Consider the following 23,068-nt stretch of genomic DNA (forward strand, 5'->3'; position numbering starts at 1 on the left):
AAACTGCATGAGGAATCAAGCCCTTTGATTTGCTCACCATTCTGATTATGCAGCCTCACATCAGTCGGAGCAGATGGACAATCAAGTGAGAGAGTACTAAATTAATTCACATATGCATGCCTGCACATATGCAGTCCCAAGCTGACTATATGAACATGTCACTGAGCTACTGCTTCCCACTAATTTAGATTCAATTTGCATAAAGAGCATGAATAGTTCATCAGTTGCAGCAGTGTTCAGTGTTTTCCTCTATATGCCTGCTGTGCATGGATGATGAGCTATTCAATGGTCAGATTGTGATGTGTGAACATTTACATATATGTTTAGAAGTAACCAGAGAGGAAGAATGAGCAGACACAGTGCATACATTTTCTGCAATTTACAACTGGAACATTACAAAGTCAATGTTTTAGTGGAGGACGTTATACACTCTAAAAAATGCTGGGTTAAAAACAACCCACGTTGGGTTAAATATGGACAAACCCAGCAGTTTGGTTAAAGATGTAATATTAGATGTAATATAAGTCGCTGGTGTCCCCAGAATGTGTCTGAAGTTTCAGCTCAAAATACCCCACAGATCATTTATTATAGCTTGTCAAATTTGCCCCTATTTGGGTGTGAGCAAAAACATGCAGTTTTTGTGTGTGTCCCTTTAAATGCAAATGAGCTGCATTTCCCAGCGCGCTTTCAACAAGAGGGCGGAGCTTTAACAGCTCCCGCTTCAGTGGGCTATTCGCACCAAAGAGTAGAACCCAAGAGGCGACACTCTGATATTTTTTGGGCAACAGCCACTAGATGGCGCTCCGGTACCGCGGCCGCCATTGTGGGGTGAAAATACTAACTGGATCATAGAATCCTTTACATCTTACGCACCCAAAATGGCGAATTTCACTGCCAAATAGAAGCGCAATAGTTTTTTTCAAATTAAGTACATAAATTGTATGGCTCCTATACAGTAAATGTTGTATCGTCTTAATTTACCAGTTGTGGAATCCAACCATTCAACCATCTGAGTTAATGTAGTTAGCCTACTTTGAGTAATTCCATTTTATGCAACTTTACACATTTATTAATAGTAAATTAGTAATTAATACATTTGAGATCATCATGTTTGCAGCGAACAATATATTTCAGACCTAGTGGAGTAGGCTAATAATAGGTCTGAATTGAAATAGGCTATATTGTACGTTTTAATGGATCGCGCTACAAAAATAACGATCTTATAATATATGAAGCATTCTGTGTCCGTTATCGCATAATTCCCACTTTTGAACACTTTAGCGGACATTAGACAAAACTGCAAAATCAATTATATTGTTATATTCATATATTTATTGTCCAACATTCCCAATTTGTCTGATGCATGTCCTACATTTAATTTCATATGTTGGTATTAATTCAGTGTTTATAATGCTAATACTTGAACTTCAAAGAATTTTAACCCAAACTGACTAGATGTTTAGATAGCAAAGATTTTGTGAAAAAAGTGGAAGATTTAAACACAAAGTGTGTAAAATAAACAGTAAAAAGGATTTGATGATCACTAGTGATATTATTTTATTCTGTGTTGTCATCATTCAGGTTGGATTCCAGCCTTTAATGTAGGTTTTGTTTTAACAAAGCAGCTGATATTGCCATAGAAATTAGTGGACTGCCGACTCGCTTTCACCCCAAAATGGCGGAAACGCAGGGCGCCGGTGTTTCAATGGAACGTTCTATTGAGTGTCGCTTCTTGTTAGTGTATATTCTTTGATGCACGGAGCGTTCTTTAGAACTTCTGCAATAATAAGCCAGCGCGAAAACTTCCGGTGAGATGTCGTTTGCTGATGTGTTGAGCATCATTAATGTATACTTATTTTATAATCAGAATATAGTCACTTAAATAGTCAGGCATAGCATTCAATTTAGTTATTCAAACGTAAGACAGCATAAAAAATAAATAAATAAAGACGTACCTCATTGTTCCTCATCGGTGCTCGCGCGGTGCTCGCTTTCTATGTCATTTATTCACAAGAAAAGTTATTGTTTTAAGATTTTTTGAGTATTTCATACTTCACATTGACAAAATGTATTTTTAACATAATGTTTAATATTTAGTCAAAAACGAAGTGAAAAACGATTAGAGGAAATGGCTGATATATTGCGCCAATAAATGCTACTTTGCCGCCACCTGCTGGCTTAAAGTGGTAATTATTGTCTTTTTTATTTTTAAACAAGTGTTTCCTATCAAATGTTGAATTTCCTAAATTTTTAAACGTTCGGTTTTACAATGGGGACAATCTCAGAAGGGTGGACAAATAATGTTTGTGGTCATCACATTAAAAATAACATTTGGCGTGGAAGCGTGTGCGTGTCTAATTACAGATACAGCATTTTTAAACGGTCCCAATAGCTTCTTCTTTATTGCAATCAATACAACTGGTTTATTGGCAAATTAGGTAAATGTGATAACTGGATTAAAATATGAATACAACCAGGTATGGGCTGTATTTATGATACATGTATTTCAAATACGTATTTCAAATACAAAATAGTATTTTGTAATTTGTATTTGATAGGGGTTGATGAAAATGGCATTGTATTTTGTATCAAAATACTTTAGTGTTTTGTATTTTTGTATTTTTAAAATACTGTAAAATACTTTGTTAGAAGTCTACATGATAACATCATAAAAATGCAGGCCTCTGATTGGTGCCTACTCAGTGGTTTCCCCTGACTTGTTCAGAACAGTTTTGGTCATGTTAAGTTTTGGTGTTCGTTTTAGTAGCCTAGGCTAAATAGTTTCAATTTACATAATGTTCTTGAAAACTATTATACCGAGCAGCAGCCCCCTATATTTATGATTAACAATCAGTTGATTAATTAGTTAGAAACTACTGTAGTTGCTATCAATACAGGTGCCATCAGTGTCTTCTTATGAATGACTTGTTTCTCACTGAGTCAGTGTTGCTGATGCAAAGTAGGCCCTTCGTTACCAAACATCAAGTAACTAAATTAGGATACAATTATAAGTCATTCGCAAGCTGTTAAAAATTAAACTGTTGGTTGCTTTAAAACTATCCTTCATCTGGGCGATCACAGGGATATGTTAATATTTGATCTGTTAAATCCAGCCGCTAGAGGTCACTTATTCAGTGTTGTTTTCATGTCTACAGCCAGTGGAAAAGAACAGGGATGGGACTCGGGCAGAAATCATGTTCATGGACGAGATTATTAAGAAGCAGAGCAGGGAGAGATTGATAATGAGAGACGAGCACGACACATGCCAGCCGGACTTTTATTATGCTGCCGTCGCCACTTCTGCTTTTTTTGGTCTAGCGTATGTTGGAATAAAGCAGTGCTGTTTATCATATTAGATACATTTGTGTTTTGAAAGTTGTTATAGTGCTACTCTGTGTGTTCACTAGGCAGCTGCTATGAGACACTTGTTGCACACTGCAGTAAACTAGATCGATATTAGTCATGGTAAAACATAGTACTCACAGTAAATCAAGAAAGCAAGATTTAAACACGAAGCTATATAACATAAGTTTTCAGTCGATGAATGAATCCAAACAGTTCCTCCTCTGTCTAATAAAACATATAATATATTTTATTAGGCAGAAGAGGAATATAATGCGTCTTTGGTGTTTCCATGGTTTCTATAAAATAAAACCAGAAATCGAGGGTAACGCGAGTATGATGTCATTGATGTCATGGTCCATGTCCTGGTTAAAATTGCATATTTCTCTGGATTTAAAAATTCTTGGAAACATTTGGGATAATGTAAGTAGGCTACACAAGTCAACAAAATATATAACATTGTTCTAGTGGTTTTTGGATATTTTAATATAAAAACCCTACATATTTGTGCCTTTAACTGGTTGCATATGTCAGATTTATTGCATGAAACGGACAGAGAAAAGCTGTTGCTATCAAACATTGTTTACTTAATCAACTGAGTCAGTGTAATGGTGAAGGGATAGGTCAAATAGGACAATTGATGAAAGGTTCGTGAAGAAATTTCATGCTCCCTTGTAAAACTATTTTTTAGTATTTTTAAAATACAAAAATACAATATTTTATTTTGATACATTTTGTGGCTGCTGTATTTTGTAGTTTATTTTGATACATTTAAAGTTAAGGTATTTTGTATTTTATTTTAAAATATATTTTAAAGTATTTTTGCCCAACCCTGAATACAACATTAAAAAGTCAACCATTGATGGTTTTATGTCGATGTACAGCGAGTACAGAATGAACAGCTTCATCGGAAATGCCCGAGCTGGCTTAACGACAACCAGGAAGTAACCGTGCATATAGCCTGTTGCTCAACAACAACAACAAAGCCGGAGAATCTCATGCAGCCAAAATGATGATTGTCAGTAACAGTGTTCAGCCTTACAGTGTTCAAACCGGAGTCAGACACTGATGGAGAGACTCAGTTTCTGAATAGTTAGTGGATAAATGTATGTAGTTCCTGTGGAGTTGATTCAACTTAATCTTTTGTGCAAATCCATAATTTTTGAAGCAGTTTATTTAACTCAACTATTGATTACAAAAAATACAATATGGCTGGCTTAAAATGAACCTAAAATTTGTTTGGAGAAAAAAAAAGGCTGGGTGAAAACAAACCAATCGCTGGGTTTGTCCATATTTATCCCAGCATTTTTTTAGAGATACAGAAAAGTAGACCGGATCTTGTATGTATGAAGGAATTTTTCCTCTGTTTATCTTCAAAAGCTTTCCAATAAAATAACAATATGGTGTTTCAGTAGTTCACAGCAAAAGTGAAAATATATTTTTGATAAAACTCTGATTTCATTGTATTTAACAATAAAGATTTCTCAAAGTGCATAAAACACACTTCTCTTGATGTTAAAGTGAGAATTTGTATGGTGTCATAAATGCTGAATTAAAATTAACCCAAGTTGGGTTGAAAATGGACAAACCCAGCAATTAGGATGTTTTAACCCAACGGTTGGGTTAAATGTTTGCCCAACCTGCTGGGTAGTTTTACTAAATTTACTATAATAGTTAACTCAACTATTGTTTAAAAAATACTATATTGCTTGCTTAAAATGTTAAATTAACATTTATTAATAAGTTTAATGAATAATAATTAAACTTGCTAATTAATAAATGTTCACCTTTTGATTATTTTTGTTGCCTCTAGTAATTATGTGTCTGATTTTTGATTTCCAACCTATTTTGGGTTCATTTTAGGCCAACCATATACTAATTTTTAAACAATCATTGGATTAAATAAAACTACCCAGCACGTTGGGCAAACATTTAACCCAACCGCTGGGTTTGTCCATTTTCAACCCAACTTGGGTTGTTTTTAACCCAGCATTTTTTAGAGTAAGGTGATATTTACAATCATCATTTCAACATAGTAACCATAAATTCTTGATATTTTTAGTCTTATAATGGAAGGTTTCAAATAATCTTTGCTTAGTATATGTCATAATAAAAGAGGAACTTTTTCAAGATTATAATTTATCATAAAATAGCTGCACTTATATTTATTTATTTAATACGAATTATATTATTTTTTATGTATTTGAAGTTTTCACTTCTACAGTCTAAACTACAGACTTATTTCAAATGCATCTATTTATTAAAATATAAAATAAATATAATTTAAAATCCAATTTTACATGTATCAAATTTAAAATGTATCAACGAAAAGCATTTTAGTGAAATTTAATTGGTTCATAAAAGACAGATTGTCTTTAGTAATGTACATTGCAGTTATCAGAGAAAGATAAAAGGAGAGGTAAAGAAAAACAAAAGAACAAAGGCAGCTAATCCACATCATTTATTGTTTTATCATCTTTACAAGGAAATAAACTGTCAACAGCATGGTCAGCAGCCACGGCTCAAAGCACAAACCATCAGAACTCTCTGTGTCAGATTAGAATTACTGCAAATAAGCAAGTGTAAAAATTAGGCCATGGATTTGTGTGTACCATTTCTCTTGGACCATATTACAGAGGAGCTCAGTCAGTATTGATAATCCACAGTGTCTTTAGATTGTAATCTGTTGTTGGAATTAAGGACACTGGAAAGGACTCTTACACAGGAATAAGACCAAAAATGAACTTATGTCATTAAGTCTACTAGATTCAATATTGTAGTTGTTCATTTGGGTGATGTCCATTTGGTCTCACCAGGGTGCAACAACAAAAAGAGCTTAGATGTCTCCTTTTGTTGTTTAAACCACATGCACCAAAAGAGAGGGGTCATGTGAAGATTGAATATGGAGCATTAATCTCTAATCTTAATGTTAGTTTTGTAATATTAGCAAAACACTTTAAAATAATTGTTTTGGAAGGGTTTTCATCATCTGGATTTTAGTGATAAAAATGTATTTTTTTAATAAAATAAAGCATCTGATTACATGCTAATGTTGATCCTAAATACAGACAGGAATTGTTTGTTGTGAATTTGGAAGAAGAGTGAAAAAACAGACAATTCAATAGCAAAAAATAATAATACATAATACGAAAACATTAAAAATGAATGTCAACAATGCAAAATCATGGCCTTTTTTGTTAAACAAAAATAACAGTATCTTTACTGAGAGCTTTTCAATGTGCAAACTGACAGCAATGTGACTCCTTTGCCCTTGAGAAAAGGTGGAGAGGAGGAAAGATGTAAGAGGGAAACTGACAATAACATTTCAATTACTGCTTGGCAAAGAACGTGGCAACAGCCCATCACAGGTGCAGTTTTCATGATCTAAATGAAAAGCAGAGCTTGGAAGCACAAGACTCAGAGATAAAGTTTGTAAAATTCTGTATTATGTTAGATTGTAGAGAAAAATGACCTCAGAAGACTTCATTATTAATATTACTGTAACAGGCTATTGCAATGTTCGTCTTGTTGCTACCCAACTAACAGGGAACATTCTCAGAACTTTCTGGCAAGGTTCAACATTCTTCTAGTAACGTTAATAGAATGTTTGTTCGAAGTTATCTGGCCTTTAATAACGTTCTCAAAACATTAGAACATGACATTCTATAACATTTTTTAAATTACTACTTGTTTGTTCAAAGAACATTCAAAAGTATCCTATAATGTTTGCAAAATTATCAAATGGAATGTTTCCTTAACCTAAACATATAACCAAGAAAAAATGTTTTTAAAGCATTTTAAAAGCTGGATGTTTTGAACATTCAGAAAACATTCAGAAATAACGTTTTTAACATAATATGAACATTAGCAAAACATTCTTGTAACATATTTTGTTATTTGGGTATGCTGATGTTTTGTACATTATTTGTACTATGAAATGAGCTCATTTCAAATTTAATGCCTGCTACAGATCTCAAAAAAGTTGACACGGGGGCAACAAATGGCTGAAAAAGCAAGACATTTTGAAAAGATTCAGCTGGGAGAACATCTAGAAACTAATTAAATTAATTGATATCAAGTCTGTAACATGATTAGCTATAAAAGCTAAGGGTCTTAGAGAGACAGAGTCTCACAGAAGTAAAGATGGGCAGAGCTGTGAAAGAGTGTGTGAAAAGATTGTGGAATACTTTAAAAACAATGTTCCTCAATGTCAAATTGCAAAGGCTTTGCAAATCTCATCTACAGCATAACATCATCAAAAGATTCAGAGAAACTGGAGAAATCTCTGCATAAGGGACAAGGCCAAAGACCTTTATTGGATGCAATATATATATATATATATATATATATATACACACACACACACACATTTACTAAATAGAGCTAAATTAAAAAAAAAATGGTGTAAGTTTAAGGCAATTTTTTATGAAAAGGTAAGTATGATGAACCAAAACATTTAAAGAGAAGTAATTTCTTAAAAATTAAGTGTTATATAGCCCACTGAATCATTCTCAGACTTTATTGCTGACAACAATGGAAGCACTTAGGAGAGAACTGTCAGGAGATTTATTTCTTAGCACAAAAGAGGACAGTGGTACAAGAGGATTACCAAATCATTGTTTTAAGTGTGAAATATAGCAAAAAACAAAACAAAACAGAATTTCAAAATCAATAGACCTGTGACAAGGCCCCTAGAAACACTCAGGCCTTCATTTTTAAGCTTTCATTAAGTGATGAGTGATTTTTTTTTTTTGCTAGACAAAGAGCAGGAGAAATACCAAGCAAGTGTTTCAGATCCAGCAAAAGCTATGAAAAGAGTGACAGAAGTGACATGCATGGTTGTGAACTACCCACTGTAGTCAAAGCACAATAAAGTCAGCATTACCCACTGTAGTCAAACCAACATTTATTCAGACACCTTGACCATTTCATTCATTAAAGGTCCCGTTTTTCGTGTTTTTTTGAAGCTTTGATTGTGTTTATAGTGTGCAGTATAACATGTGTTCATGTTTCGCGTGTAAAAAAAACACAGTATTTATCACATAATTTACTTATCTGTATACCGCTGTTTCCACTGTCATAAAAACGGGCTGATGACTTCCTTGTTCTATGAAGTCCCTCCTTCAGAAATACGTAACGAGTTCTGATTGTGCCAGCGGTTCCTGTGTTGTGATTCGACAGCAGCTTAGCGAACCTTGCCCGGAAAGGTCACGCCTCTTACCATAACGTGGAGATGCATGCGCTCAGTGTTATTGTAAACATGTCTTTAATTTTACCCTATCAATTTGAGCCGGAATCAGACCCGGTGATTGGACTGCGGGATGAAAATAACAGCGTTTCGACGACATGGCGACAAACACACTCTACAAACGCAACTCTTGTGTATTCCTGTGGGCGGAGGTTAGTCAAAAAACTGTTTTAGTGATGTCATTAAAGAAGGAAGTAGAGGGATGTAGTCCAAACTGGCCGTTCGATGTAGGCGACTTCTGTTAAATAAAATATCTCGCTTGGCATTGAACTTTGAGCTTTAAAATTTTACAGATTTTATTTATACTCTAACAACAACATTACACACCAACTAAAGTTTGAAACATGGGATCACGAAGAACGGGACCTTTAATACAGTTTATTCACAATAGTTGAATATTTAAAAAAAATGGTAATAAAATATGACAAGATCTCAGGAGTTAAACTGTGTCAGAAATGAATCTTAATTATGTCAGATAACACTTAAGCAAGGGTCAAGTCAAAGTGTCTGAATCATTTTTGGTTCCAAATTTTTATCAATTTTACTGGTAGTACCACTGTATGAATCATCTTTGGGTATATTATGTCACAGTTTATTTTATTTTGCTATCCTCACTTACATAAATGAACTACATATCAATGAACTTGTAAAAATATATAAAAATGTCTGAATAATTTTTGGTTTGACTATATATATATATATATATATATATATATATATATATATATATATATGTGTGTGTGTGTGTGTGTGTGTGTAACCTACAGGTTTTCTTCTTTCTCCATCATGTCCTATGGACCAAGGCTAAATTTTAATTGGTATTAATCAAACTCAGTAGTTGGCCTAAAAATTGATTTGCCCCACAATTTTTGAAATAAAAATACACTTACTTGTGGAAAATTGTTAAGACACATATGTCCAACATCAAATATTTTAGCAAAATGTATATTTTAGTCAGAATTATGCGCTTCTAGTCCCGTCTGTTTAAAGCGCTTTCACTGTGACGAACGTTTAGTAGCAAAATGGAAATTTTGCATGACTTTCTAACATTTACAGTGGAGAATAAACTTGTGAAAAATAAGTTATGCTGAGGAAAACCCATGTCTCAAACGCATAAAATAGCACAAAATATGTTGTTTCCTATGGTGGAGATTTGGAGACCTCTAGGGCTGCTTAGAAAAGCCTTCAATTATCAGGTAAAGCGTCAAATTAGTTATCAATTACCATTTATGCGCAGCCCCAACTCTTTATTAGGTTCTGATGGTATTCTCACTTTTCTTAGGGGGTGCATAAGTGCATACGGTATGGGCAGCTTGCAAGTTTTGGAAGGCACTATGAATGCTGAAAGGTATATAAAGTTTTTAGAGCAACATATGCTCCCCTCTAGACGACATCTATTTTAGGGAAGGCCTTGTGTATTTCAGTAGGACAATGCAAAACCACATACTGCAGCCATTACAACAGCTTGGCTTCGGGTGCTGAATTGGCCTGCCTGTAGTCCAGATCTTTCACCTATAGAAAACATTTGGCACATCATTAATCAAAAAATATGTCAAAAATGACCACAAACCAACGCAGCTGGAAACCTATATCAGGCAAGAATGGGACCAAATTCCAACACCAAAACTCCAGAAACAGACGCCCAGACGTCTTCAAACTGTTTTGAAAAGAAGAAGAGATGCTACACCATGGTAAACATGCCCCCGTCCCAACTATTATGAGACCTATAGCAGGCATCAAATTTGAAATGAGCTAATTTTGTGCATAAAATTGTAAAATTTCTCAGTTTAAACATTTGTTATGTTATCTTTGTTCTATTGTGAATATAATATTGGCTCATGTGATTTGAAAGTCTTTTAGTTTTCATTTTATTCCAATTATTTTATGCAAATCACTAGCTTTCTCCTGTTTGCTTCAACCAGTTTCTTCATGTGTTTCCGTTTGTATGATTTCCTGAGACAGAAGATGTTTTTAAAGAGTGATGACAGTAAACTGTGACTCACTTGGTTTGCCTCACACATCGCCACTTTCATGGCAGCTGTTGTTGTTATTGTTTTAGACAACAAAGTCCAAATACACTGTCTGGAATTTGAAAAGAGGGCAGCATTGTTGTGGCACTTAATTTGCTCTGGATACCTCACCTGTGGTTGGCAATTTGGCAGGCAGTCTGACAATTCGGTAGTTGGTGTTCATCCATTTCTTCCTCTATCATTCATGACTCCATTCAAATCAACAACACGCTGCCATTCTGTACATAACCTTCATACTTGTTTCATATCTGACATGTTTCAAATGGTCAGAGAATCAAGAAGAATGGCATTTTTATAGCTTATTCCAGTGAATCTTACCTGGTAGGTCGCAACCCAAAAATGTGTTGCAGCAGGTCTGTTCTGATAAAATGCAGCTAATTAAGATAGCAACAAAAAATATTTTTTTTGTGCAGTGAATTATTGGCTGCCGAGAGTATGAAACATTTAAAAATTCAATGGACATTTAGAAACCAAATTTATCATTTCTCCTGTTCAGCCTATATTATGTTAATAATTTTGTATACCATTGGGCTTATACAGTTTGCAGTATTAGTTATGATGTTTGATTTTAAAGGCACAATATGTAAGATTTTTATATTAAAATATCCCAAAACCACTAGAACAATGTTATATATTTTGTTGACGTGTGCTTATCCCAAATGTTTCCAAGAATATTTAAAATGTCAGGCCAATACTGAGCCGAAGTTCAGGATGTAAACATGGAAGTGCTGAACTGTGTTCACTGCGTCAAATGCATACGAATCTGAAAGGGTAGAGAAGAAATTGTTAAAATGTTGATAAAAAAAACCCTCTTGGATTTCCTCAAAAATATCTCAATTTGAGTTCCGAAGATGAAGGTCTTATGTGTTTGGACGACATGAGGGTGAGTACTTAATGGCAGAAATATAATTTCTGGGTGAACTAACCCTTTATACGGAGCCCTGGACATGACATGCAGGAAAAAAATAGTAGGCTAAATTGTGCACACGATTTATTAATTTGTTCCCTCGATTTAATAAAAAGTGCGCACGATTTACTATTTCGTGCCCTCAATTTACTAAAATGTTGCGCACGATTTACTATTTCATTCTCTCGAATTATAAATCATGCGATTTAGTAAATCGAGGGAATGAATTAGTAAGTTGTGCGCATGATTTAGTAAATCGAGGGAACGAATTAGTAAATCGTGCGCACAATTTAATTTTTTTTTTCTTGCATGTCATGTGCAGGGCTCCCTACGTTTAAATCCAGATGAAATAAGCAATTTTTACCAGGACACGAACTGTGTCCATGCGTCGCCTATCAATGACATCATTACCCTCGATTTCCGCCAAAGACGGTTTGATATATTAAGTGTTTTATTAGACAGGTGAGCAACAATTTGGATACATTCATAGACAGAAAACTAATGTTATATAGCTCAACACAGTAAGTCTTAGGGCCAGATTTACTAACATCTTTTGGCATTAAAAAACTACTCCCGGGATTTACTAAAGATATGCAGTGCAAAATTAGCGCTGAAAAGGCGAGGACTGAGTTGTTTTTGCGGCTGACCTTATTGCATATGCATTTGTAGGAGTTTCCCTTTCAGACGCAAAAATTTATGGGAGGAGAATATTTAAATGAATAACGCAAAGCGATTTACTAATATTTGTCCTTGTCAATTTACTGGTATTTGCGCCATTATTTAATGCCCAAAAAAAGCATGTCTTAACCCATTTTGCAACATGACTTTTGTTGCTGCTAGGAGGAGACACCACAGAGAACCATGAGCGCATGGTAGAAGGGAGAAATTTTCCAGTCTTATTCATTTCTTTGGAATGCCAGAAGAAGACGTTATCTGAACATATTGTTTGACAAGCCATGTTGACCTATAATATATAGGCCAACATGGCTTGGCAAACGATATTATATAGGCTACGTGTACATGTTTGTTACATGTAACAAGTTGCGCCGCACCTGATGAGAGCATCAGCTCTGCTTATTTGGGACCCAACACACAAATGTATCTAATATAATAAAACAGCGCTGCTTTACCCCACATATACGCATGACCGGAAGAAGCAGAAGTGGACATCTGTGGCATAATAAAATCTCCGCTGCTCTCGAGCCTTGTGTTGTACATCACTCCAGCAGCCTCGATCTGCTCCAATGGCTTTCAGCCACACCCTACTTCATACTACATTAATGTTAATAAATCTTTAATACATTAGCTCATCCATGAATACGATTTTTTCCCGAGTCCCATCGGATTATTTTCCACCGGCTGTAGATGTGAAGGCAACATCTCCCATGATTCCATAAAATCAAGCCTTCTCAAGTCACGCCTTTGTTTTGAATAAGCGACCTCTAGTGGAGAAAAATTACATATTGTGCCTTTAAGTGTATTTTGTGTCATTTTTGTATGGTAAACAATTTTGGTATTATGTTGGGTCAACCACTTGATATTCAGTGTAAAACATGGGTCCTGAAGCAAAACCAGTTAAGAACCACTGCATTATATTCTATATAGCCATAAAAAATTTCAGCATAATTTCAGCATGTTTATATACAGTGCAGTGGAAAAGCCTGGCAATAGCTTTAGTGCAATATTTGTTTTGACATATATTAAAAACAACGCAATTCAGCATAACTGTGCCAATCTAGCTGGAGGTTCACTCATTCAGGTCTAATGCATTTGGATGTTTAGAGCGAGAAGCTACTTACCCTAAGTGCACATCGCATTATGAGCAACACACTTAAGTCAACCTGCAGACAGCATATATTAAAAGAAGCTTTTAATTTGGATTTTGAGGCCTGTATGAATTATTTACCCTCAGTCATTAGCATTACAGTGGCTCCAATCTTGTATATACCATGATACAAAAGCATGATGACACTTACAGACATTATACAAACTATACTTTGTGGAATCAGTGTTCAAGGGTGGCCATAACATGTTAACATTCCCTAAAACATTGCCTTTTCTATTGCTCTTTATTTTGCCATTAACAGCTTGATTGTAACTAAATGTGGATATTCAATTGTAGCTCTATTAATTGATGCCTATGTAAAAATGTCATTGATTATTACATGTGCCTACTCAAAACAACTTAAAAAACCTGTCCTTTACAGTCGAAGTGGCAATATTGCGTTACTCCCTAAAAAAGTAACTAATTGCATTACTTAGTTACTTTTTGTGAAAAGTAATGTGTTACATTAGTTTTACGTTACTTTTTCTCACCTAGGCTGGGCTTGCTTGTTTGTTTTTTTAATGACAACAAAAAAGTTTATATTTTTGGAATATGTCAAGGCCCTTTCACATCAAAAGAATAAAAATTAATAAACGAATAAGCTTCAGGCTGAAGGAAAAGCATATTGATGCCTGTACAGTAGAGGGCGAGCGCAAACAAGCCTTGCTACCATTCTGAATTAAAGAAGAATAGGATACAGGAGAAGGAAGTTCAACACTCTTATTTCTAAATCTAATCTAAAGTCATTTTTGCTTATTAGTACGGTTGAATTAGATCATTGAAGCTCAGCAGCAAAGACATTGGTTAATAAAGTGAGATTAAATACATAAAGTATATTTGTGAAATTTAATATAGTTAAATATTACAGGTTTGTGTAACATTCTGAGTTATTCATTTTGAGGAATACTGAATGTTTTTGTGCATGTTTAGTCACGTTTAGTCTACAACTACAATAACCATCATGTTTACACATTGCACACAACACCTCTGCACTTTATTTCTCTCAACATAGGGACAGGAAAAAAGTAACTTGCATTACTTATTTGAAAAAGTAATGCTTTACTTTACTAGTTACTTGAAAAAGTAATCTGATTACGTAACTCAAGTTACTTGTAATGCGCTTACCCCCAACACCAAGAATACATCTTGTGTATAAAAGCACAATGTTTAACAGCTAAAAAAAGAAAAAAAAAACAGGCTACTCACATACTTGTGCCATTTGTGTTGCAGCTAAAACGAGCACAATCCACCTAATTTTTCAAAGCATAATAAGGCCATTTCCTGTGAATACATGAGACTTCTGATTTATTAGCCGCTATAAATAACTAGAAGAATAACAAACAGTAAAATTATGTGCACTACACAACAGTTGATGATTATGATAATAAATTAAAATAATATTACAAATACCAGTTTGCAATATCAAACTCATAATGAGCTGTTATGTATCTACAGCAAAAATAAGCTACAGCAAGATAAAATGTCTGTGCCTGCTCTTATGTTAAAAAAAATAATGTGGATAACAATTGATAATTTATCATATTGATTGTGTCAAATTTTAATAGATGTGCTCTGTTTTTCTTAATTTTAAAAGCCTATGTTAATGACTGCCTGCCTGATCAATTAATGAACTAATGAGGTGGTCATACATGGTCATTTCCACAATTTAGTGCCTTTTGGGCTTTGAGACTTTTGACAAATAATCTTTTTTTTTCTCCATCAAAGAGTTAAAATGTTTATTTTCATTATTTCTATTGGTTAACGGCCAATGATAGGACAATGTGCTCTATTGTAAACATATAAACAGAGCTGGGTAGTTACAGATTACATGTAATCTGGATTACGTAATCAGATTCCAAAGATCAAGTACTTGTAATCACAAAACTCTGGACTTCTGGTTGTACCTAGGATAGCTAAGTCCACTAAAGGAGGGAGAGCATTTTCACATTTGGCTCCGAAACTCTGGAATAGCTTTCCTGATAATGTTCGGGGCTCAGACTCGCTCACCCAGTTTAAATCTAGATTAAAGACGCATCTCTTTAGCCAAGCATTTACATAATGCATCTCATACCAGATCAATTGCACATGACTATCTTTGCTTAATGTTATGAACAGCAGCTACTCTAATTATTCTCCATTTGCTTTTCTGTTTTACCTCGGGACACCCGTCCCAGGGTGACTAGAGAGGACATCAGCTTCAGTTTAGATCCAGCCTCTTAAGAAGACCTCAGATGACCAACACCTATGAAGAGACGGCGCCATACAAATAAGCATACAAATAAATGTGAATTGAATTGAATTGTAATTCGACGTAAACTTGTAATTAGTGTAAACTACTTTTTAAAATACTCGTAATCAGACTACAGTTACTTTTTTTAATTACATGATTACATATTATTTACACAATGGCAGTAAGTTCTTCACAATTCATTGATTCTCCAATTTTTTTTTTACATTTATATTTTTTCATAATAAACCTGATGCTTATATAGGCCTACGTTTGTGATTCTTCGAGTTTTTCCGGCGGTAATGGGGAAATATAGATAATAATATATGAAATATAGATGAAATATTTGATGTAGCAGTGATATTGCTGTGAATTTCATGTTTTTCAATATTTGTTTTTGTAATGTTGCTGTTTTCTAAATTTACTTAATTTTAAGTAAATATGTTTTAAAATCGTAAGATGTGATTTTGTTTTTTTCAGTGTTACTATCAGCAAACACTAACAGGTACATTAGTGTTAGTAGGCTATTTTTAAGTATTAACTGTCCATACATTGAATACACAAGAATCTGTTGAGGCTCTTGTTGGTGAATAGAATTTATGTTTTTGGAATATATTTTTTCTTTGTATCTGTCAAAATAGTACAAGATTATCCTACAATATATGTCACATCGAAAAAGTGTTAGCACAAAAGTAATCTAAATGTAATCCAAAAGTAGTTAGATTACGTTACCAAACGTGAAATCTAAGATATTATATTACTGATTACAGATTTTGTCATGTAATTTGTAATCAGTAACTGATTACAATTCATAAGAAATCTATCCAGCTCTGCATATAATGACTATAAAGGCTAAACCTCTGCAGAAAAACTACTAAGCACTGTTAAATGAACAGCAAGAGTTTCGCTCCCTCACTCTCATCAATGGGTCTATTTCCAGCCCTCAATTGCGTGGCAGTGATGATGTAATAGTGAAAACTGAACGCGCACTATCGGCTGCAGCATCCGGGTTCCAAACAATCCCATCGGCGCGGAGAGAGAGATGTTCTCAGCGCGAGGCTCCTGTAGCCCCCCCGCCCTCGGGAAAACAAAAACACCGGAGCCAGAAATGCCCCACCGCCCAGCTGCGGACTGCCTTAACAGGCTCATGTGATGATTTTCTCATGGTTATAATTTTTATTTTTTTTATTTTTAAATTATTTTCGAAATCGATATCTGGCCGTTTTGACGTTAGTTTGCTGGCTAATTGGCTAGCCATCGATTGATGTGTGTTGTGGCTGTGAGCGCAGCGCTGGTTTATAGTGTTTGCTCTCCGGCCCAACATACTGATATTAAGGCTCTTACCCGCGAGTTTTGTGCCTCGGTATTTCTTAATCCAGCAAAGACCACGAAGAAACTGGGTAAGTGATATTATGTCACTCTGACGTACATAAAATGTAGCAGTTAGCCTCTTAATGCTATCTGGGCGTGCAGCAGTTTGCTTATGCTGATAAGGGTAACGTTAGTGGCTTCATCAGTAAAAACATCACAGTTGTTGTCAACGTCATACAGGTTTGTTCATTTTGCTGCGTTGGCGTCTGAAATGGATTTTAAAAGGAAGCTAAAATGTAAACAACCGCAGGTTTGTAGGCAAATAAGTTTACTGCATTGATTTGATGATAAACATTTACCTAAACAGTTTACTTGTTACTGGATGCTTGCTGCACCTGTGGCTTATTGTAAAAATTGTCATGCCATATCCATTACATGTTTGAATGAATATGTTGTCATTTTGTTAGTATTGAATAAATAAGAGTCACTTATGTCATAATGAAGCTCCTTTTACTCACTTTTTTTCTCGTTATGTTTATGTTAGAGCAAAGTAAGAAGAATGGGTGCGTTCTTAGACAAGCCAAAGATGGAGAAGCACAATGCTCACGGGGAGGGAAACGGCCTCCGCTATGGACTCAGCAGTATGCAGGGATGGCGTGTGGAGATGGAGGACGCACACACTGCTGTGATGGGGCTGCCTTACGGCCTCGGCCTGTGGTCCTTTTTTGCCGTTTACGATGGGCACGCAGGCTCTCAGGTTGCCCGTTACTGCTGTGAGCATCTGCTGGAACATATTACCAGCAACCCAGACTTCAGGGGAGGGTGCTCAGGAGGTGCGGATTTAGTTGCTGCCGAGCCCTCTGTGGAGAGTGTGAAATGTGGAATCCGCACAGGCTTCCTGCAAATCGACGAGCACATGCGGGCCATGTCCGAACGCAAGCATGGGGCGGACCGCAGTGGCTCCACAGGCGGTGGGCGTGATGATTTCCCCTCATCATTTCTATTTCATCAACTGTGGTGACTCCAGAGCCTTGCTGAGCCGCAAGGGTCGCGTTCACTTCTTCACCCAGGACCACAAGCCGTGTAACCCTCTGGAAAAGGAGAGAATCCAGAATGCAGGTGGTTCTGTTATGATCCAGAGGGTCAACGGCTCTCTCGCCGTCTCCCGTGCTCTCGGCGACTTCGACTATAAGTGCGTGCATGGGAAAGGTCCTACTGAGCAGCTGGTGTCCCCTGAGCCAGAAGTGTATGAGATCGAACGCTCTGATGCCGAGGATGAATTTGTGGTGCTGGCCTGCGATGGTATATGGGATGTCATGGCCAATGAAGAACTGTGTGATTTTGTGCGCTCGCGCTTGGAAGTGACAGATGACCTGGAGAGAGTGTGTAATGAGATTGTAGACACCTGTTTGTACAAGGTGAGTTCAGTTATAAGCATTTCAAGTTCGAGTCATTTTTACCTGCATCTATTTAATCAAAAATGCATTAAGAAAGCGATTCATGTATAAAATGACGTAAAATTCAGGATTCTTTTAGTAGGATGAAAATGTTATTTAAACTGATTAAATTAGAAAGCGATCAAAGAATGTTCCCTTTACCATTGCTGGAGCTGTCAATCAAACAGCGCAAGTGTTCTGGACTCTCACCAAAACTCCCGTTAGAAACAACGAATCCCTTATTCATATTGTGTTTGCACTTTTAGTTATGATGAAAGCATTCGTTAGTATGGAGAAATCTTGTTACAATGACGAGATCATTGCATTCATGCACTCAACAACATGTCTGTGATCGGCTACATGCTCATCACTGCAACCTTTCATGCCATGATCTAAATATAATGCTATTATCAACACTTTTCACTATTAACCTTGAGAACTGTAACAGTAAAAATGTGCTTAAAGTTTTAAATAATACTAATACTAATACTTAGCTATTTTCATAGGCAAAAATGTTAGCCAATCACAGCAGTGGGCGTTTACACTTAAGTCTCACAGCAGACACGCCCCTTAAAACAGAGTTCAAATCAGAGGGCTAAAATCAGGGTAGGAAAAATGTCTTTTATTTCTAAATTATGACAGTTTTTGATGTAAAAAAAAATCATACTAACATTATAAGTGCACCCCATTAAACATTATAAAACAATAAAATAAAACAACACAGTTCATAACCCCTTTGAATTATGATATTTTTAGAAAGAGGCGTTGAGTAAAAAATGTCTCATTAAAAGAATACAATTAACAGTTAAAAGCTTTTGTCAACCAAAACAAAGTTATGTGCAGAACCAACATGCAGAAACATACACAAAAAACCTAAAACAGGGAATTATGCGTCTCTTATTTTTTTATTAATAATTCACGTTTTTTTTTTTTTTTTTTTTTTTTTTTTTTTTACAAATACTTTTTACAGTGGTTTGAACATGTCATTAATCTAACTTGATTGTTCCTTCTTGTTTATCAACAGGGTAGTCGAGACAACATGAGTGTGGTGCTGGTATGTTTTCCTGGTGCTCCAAAAGTCAACCCAGAAGCCGTGAAGCGAGAGGCGGAGCTAGATAAGTACCTGCAGAACAGAGAGGGTGGAGCATGTAAAAAGGCGAATAAATAATGTATTACAAAGATGAAGAGAGAGGGTTATAGAAAGTGAGCATTCGTAATTAGGTGAGTTTGTTAGAGGGCAGTTTACACTTGCCAATTAAATATACGTTACAGTTAACGTAAAGTTTCCAATTAACGAATCCCCATATTGGAGAGGAAAGACTCACTGGTACTGTATTAGCACAGTTAGGACTATTCAGGATCAATTTTACCAGAGCGAATCACAACGGTGTGAATTTATTTGAGCTTGTATTGATAATTAGAGGCCTTTGATTATTTATTGCCAATATTGAAAAGCACTTACACAATTTAGATGTAGCCTGTAGCTTTATCTGAGGTTTTATTGTAGTGCATCCAAAAATCCTCCGCTCCTGTGCGTATTACACGTCTGTATTGGCGTATTATTAGCTACTAAGTGATGGTAAGTGCAATTGTAGATTAGGAAAAAGGAATGACAAAACCCAACATTTGGTTCTGCACTTTGTCATTAAACGCTGCTATACTTAAAGGCATCTTCTATTAATAAGAGAGAGAGACCAAATTTGAGATCTCAGTTAGAATACAATATGTTTATGTGTTCAAAACCGGATTAATACAAAGTGTAGTTTTGCGTTTGTTCTTCGGATAGTTGTATTCATCCACTCGTACGAGTTTGTGTTTAAGTCTGGCACCCGTTTCATTTGCATCTTTCTGAAAAGTCATTCTAGATGAGAGTGAATGTCAGGCCTCCATTGCTGATTACCTGAAATTGTAGCTGACACTACTGTACATGGCCTGATGGTGCAGTTTTATGTCTACAGCAGTGGCCATGAGCATTTTAATCTGCATGATTCCTGTTCTGTAATATGGAACATTGTTGCCTTAGTCCTAATTTACAGCAACTACCTTGATTAGACTCAGTAGGTTAACTCCAGCTGCTTGGAAGAGTAATATTAAATCCAATGGACACATGGTACTGAAAGCATGCACAGTACCGATAGCACGATAAGTTGTGTACACCTCCTGCATGTACGCTACATTAAAAAAAACAGGGATAGATCTTATTTAGAGTTAAGTTGGTCTGACAGAAGTTTTACACTTTGTACAGTATACATTTGTAACCCCTGAGGAACAGCGTCCGTGTGAACTGAACATAGTATTTGAAAGATCGTGTCAATGTTTTACAATCCTCTCCGAGTTGTTTACTACTTGTTGCCTCAAACTGACAATTTGTCAATCCTCTGGTTTGTCTATATAACTATTAAGAAATATTATGTAGTTAGGAAATTCTAGGTACGTAGAGTGGGATTCAGCCTGTCAGCACTTTCTGAGATGTAGATCCTTGTTGGAACAATGATGTAATATTTATAGTACAATAATTGTACACCTGCTCTTTAAAACCCTACAAGATTTGGCTTTGTTTTCTCTTTCTGTACCTAAGATCTTGCAAGCATTTCATTTAATGTTCATATTTTTGAACCCCTTGGACTTGTCCTAACATGGTGCGACGCACATCAAGAACTTAACGCCAAGCAATTTGTCTGTCGTTTAAGTGATAGTTCACGTAAAATTGAAAATTCTTTCATCGTTTACTCACCCTCATGTCGTTCCAAGCTCATAGAAACTCATTGAAATCTTTGGATCCCATTGAGTTTCATGATATTTGAAATTCTTTGGGGTTTGGAGTAAATGTTGACAGAATTCTCATTTTTGGCAGAACTAAAAATGGGGCTTGATGCAACACAATCAGTCACAAAACTTAGCCAATCAGAACAGTTCCCACTGTTTGCTTGCTCCATTTGTCATAGAATATGTAATGATTCGAACGTCCACAACTAGTTTCTCCTTATCCGTGGTTGATGTTTAATATACATGAAGTAGATATCCTTGAGCACTTCAGTCTGTGGACGAGGCGACTGGCACAGAAAAAGGAGCCATGCTACCAACAAAATGTAGCATTGTATCGCTTCGCACCTGGTTAGGACACGGAATAAGAACACAAACTGATTTTCTTGGCTGCATTGGTAAAGGATGGGGTGTTCTTTTTATTTATCTAAATTTCCCCTTACAGCCAAAAGATCCCCAATGTTTTGTCTTGTATTTTACCAGGATATATATTTTAGCTTTAAGATGTTTAACTGAATGAAAAACATAGCGTGCCTGCTCTGAGAGAACTCTTGGGATTAAAATGATTGTAGGTTGTTCCTGTACCATATCAATTTCATTTTGCTTGGTTTGCTGTATTTCCTCACTGTTTGACATGGCTTGACACACCTGCCGATAATCCACTGTTTATTAAATTAGCCTTAATTTTCTTCCATAATAGCACATCTGAGATCTGTATGCTTTGATGAGACATGTCACGTGTTTATATACCTACAAAGAGTGACTAGGTCCTTCTGGGAGAGCCTTTAATTGTGCCTACGAGTGAGTCTATGGCCAGTTGTAGCATTTCAATTAACTTTCTTAATCTTTTGAGGTGGTTTTGTTTGTTTGTTTAGTAATATTTTAGTCCACTCATGCATAATTGCATTGGTGAGCACACTTGTCCCCTTAAAAAAAGTGCCATGCGAGTGACTAACCCATTCACCTAAGATTATCGCAAAGCGCAACTCAAACCCCCAATGAGTCAAACATTGGGTGGGACTCTTAGTGGAAATATTGCCTTACTGAAAAACAAAGCAGGCATTAAATGGGCCAAAAAGTGTTGTATAAGACATTGCCTTGATTTCTAACACTGTAGCACGATCAAATTGACACATAGTTGACATTTTCTTTTCCCTATACAAGAGTGCCCTTCTACAAAGTTCATTGGATTTTCAGTGAAGCAACCAACTGCAAATAAAATACACCTTTGTAACACAGGATCATTTCAAAATGTATCTTCTGGAGTGTTAATCTAGGGCAAACAGAGCCCGCTTATTGTCATACTTGCACTGTGTTGTGCTGTTGGTCCCTGTGTGTCACTTCTGTCTTTACCTCTCAGGTCCAAACTGACAAGCAACAGAGGACACTATTTATTTGAATTATTTATTGTCTTTATAGTATTTTACCTCTTTTGAATGAAACTGTTCTTGCATTCCATTTTATTTAGCCAAATAAGCACTACTAATGCAATGAAATGCTTATATTCTTTTTTCCTTGTATTTATTGTTATACATCCATGTCATGAGTAGTTCACGTGAACTGAAAGTTACGTGAGTTAAAAAAAATGCACCATGTCTCGGGTTCATCTACACAAAGTAGTTTCTTCACATGATGTTTGTGCTTTTCACTTTTCTGTCAGAGTAGATCGGTCCAAGGTTGACGATGTGTAAGGGTTATAATCTATGATCGGTCCTTTCTTAACCCAGCAGACTGTTTGTGTCTGTGTTTGTTCAATTTTACCTCTCAGAAGGTAACAGTTTTATAAAGCTCATTTTGAAAGATTTTTCAAATACAATTTCATAGAAAAGTATTTCAATATTAGAGGGTGAGCACCCAGTATTTTCTTTCTTTAGTTTTTATTTTTGTACATTAGCACCCGGGTATTAGCAATGTAGACAAACTGTGATCTTGTCATTCTTGGCTGTCAAAGATGATTCAAATAAAATTATTTACGAAAA

At 35.7% G+C, this 23,068-nt stretch overlaps 1 protein-coding gene across 1 annotated transcript; it reads left to right on the forward strand.

Moving 5' to 3' along the window:
- On the forward strand, positions 1-23,068 carry ppm1ab (protein phosphatase, Mg2+/Mn2+ dependent, 1Ab). Its single transcript, XM_048206283.1, is given in 4 exon segments — positions 1-85; positions 17,435-17,857; positions 17,859-18,308; positions 19,351-23,068. Coding segments are annotated over 4 exon segments (1,029 nt in total). The 5' UTR covers positions 1-73; the 3' UTR covers positions 19,495-23,068.

The sequence above is a fragment of the Megalobrama amblycephala genome, linkage group LG11 (genome assembly GCF_018812025.1).
Source record: "Megalobrama amblycephala isolate DHTTF-2021 linkage group LG11, ASM1881202v1, whole genome shotgun sequence".
Lineage (NCBI taxonomy): Eukaryota > Metazoa > Chordata > Actinopteri > Cypriniformes > Xenocyprididae > Megalobrama > Megalobrama amblycephala.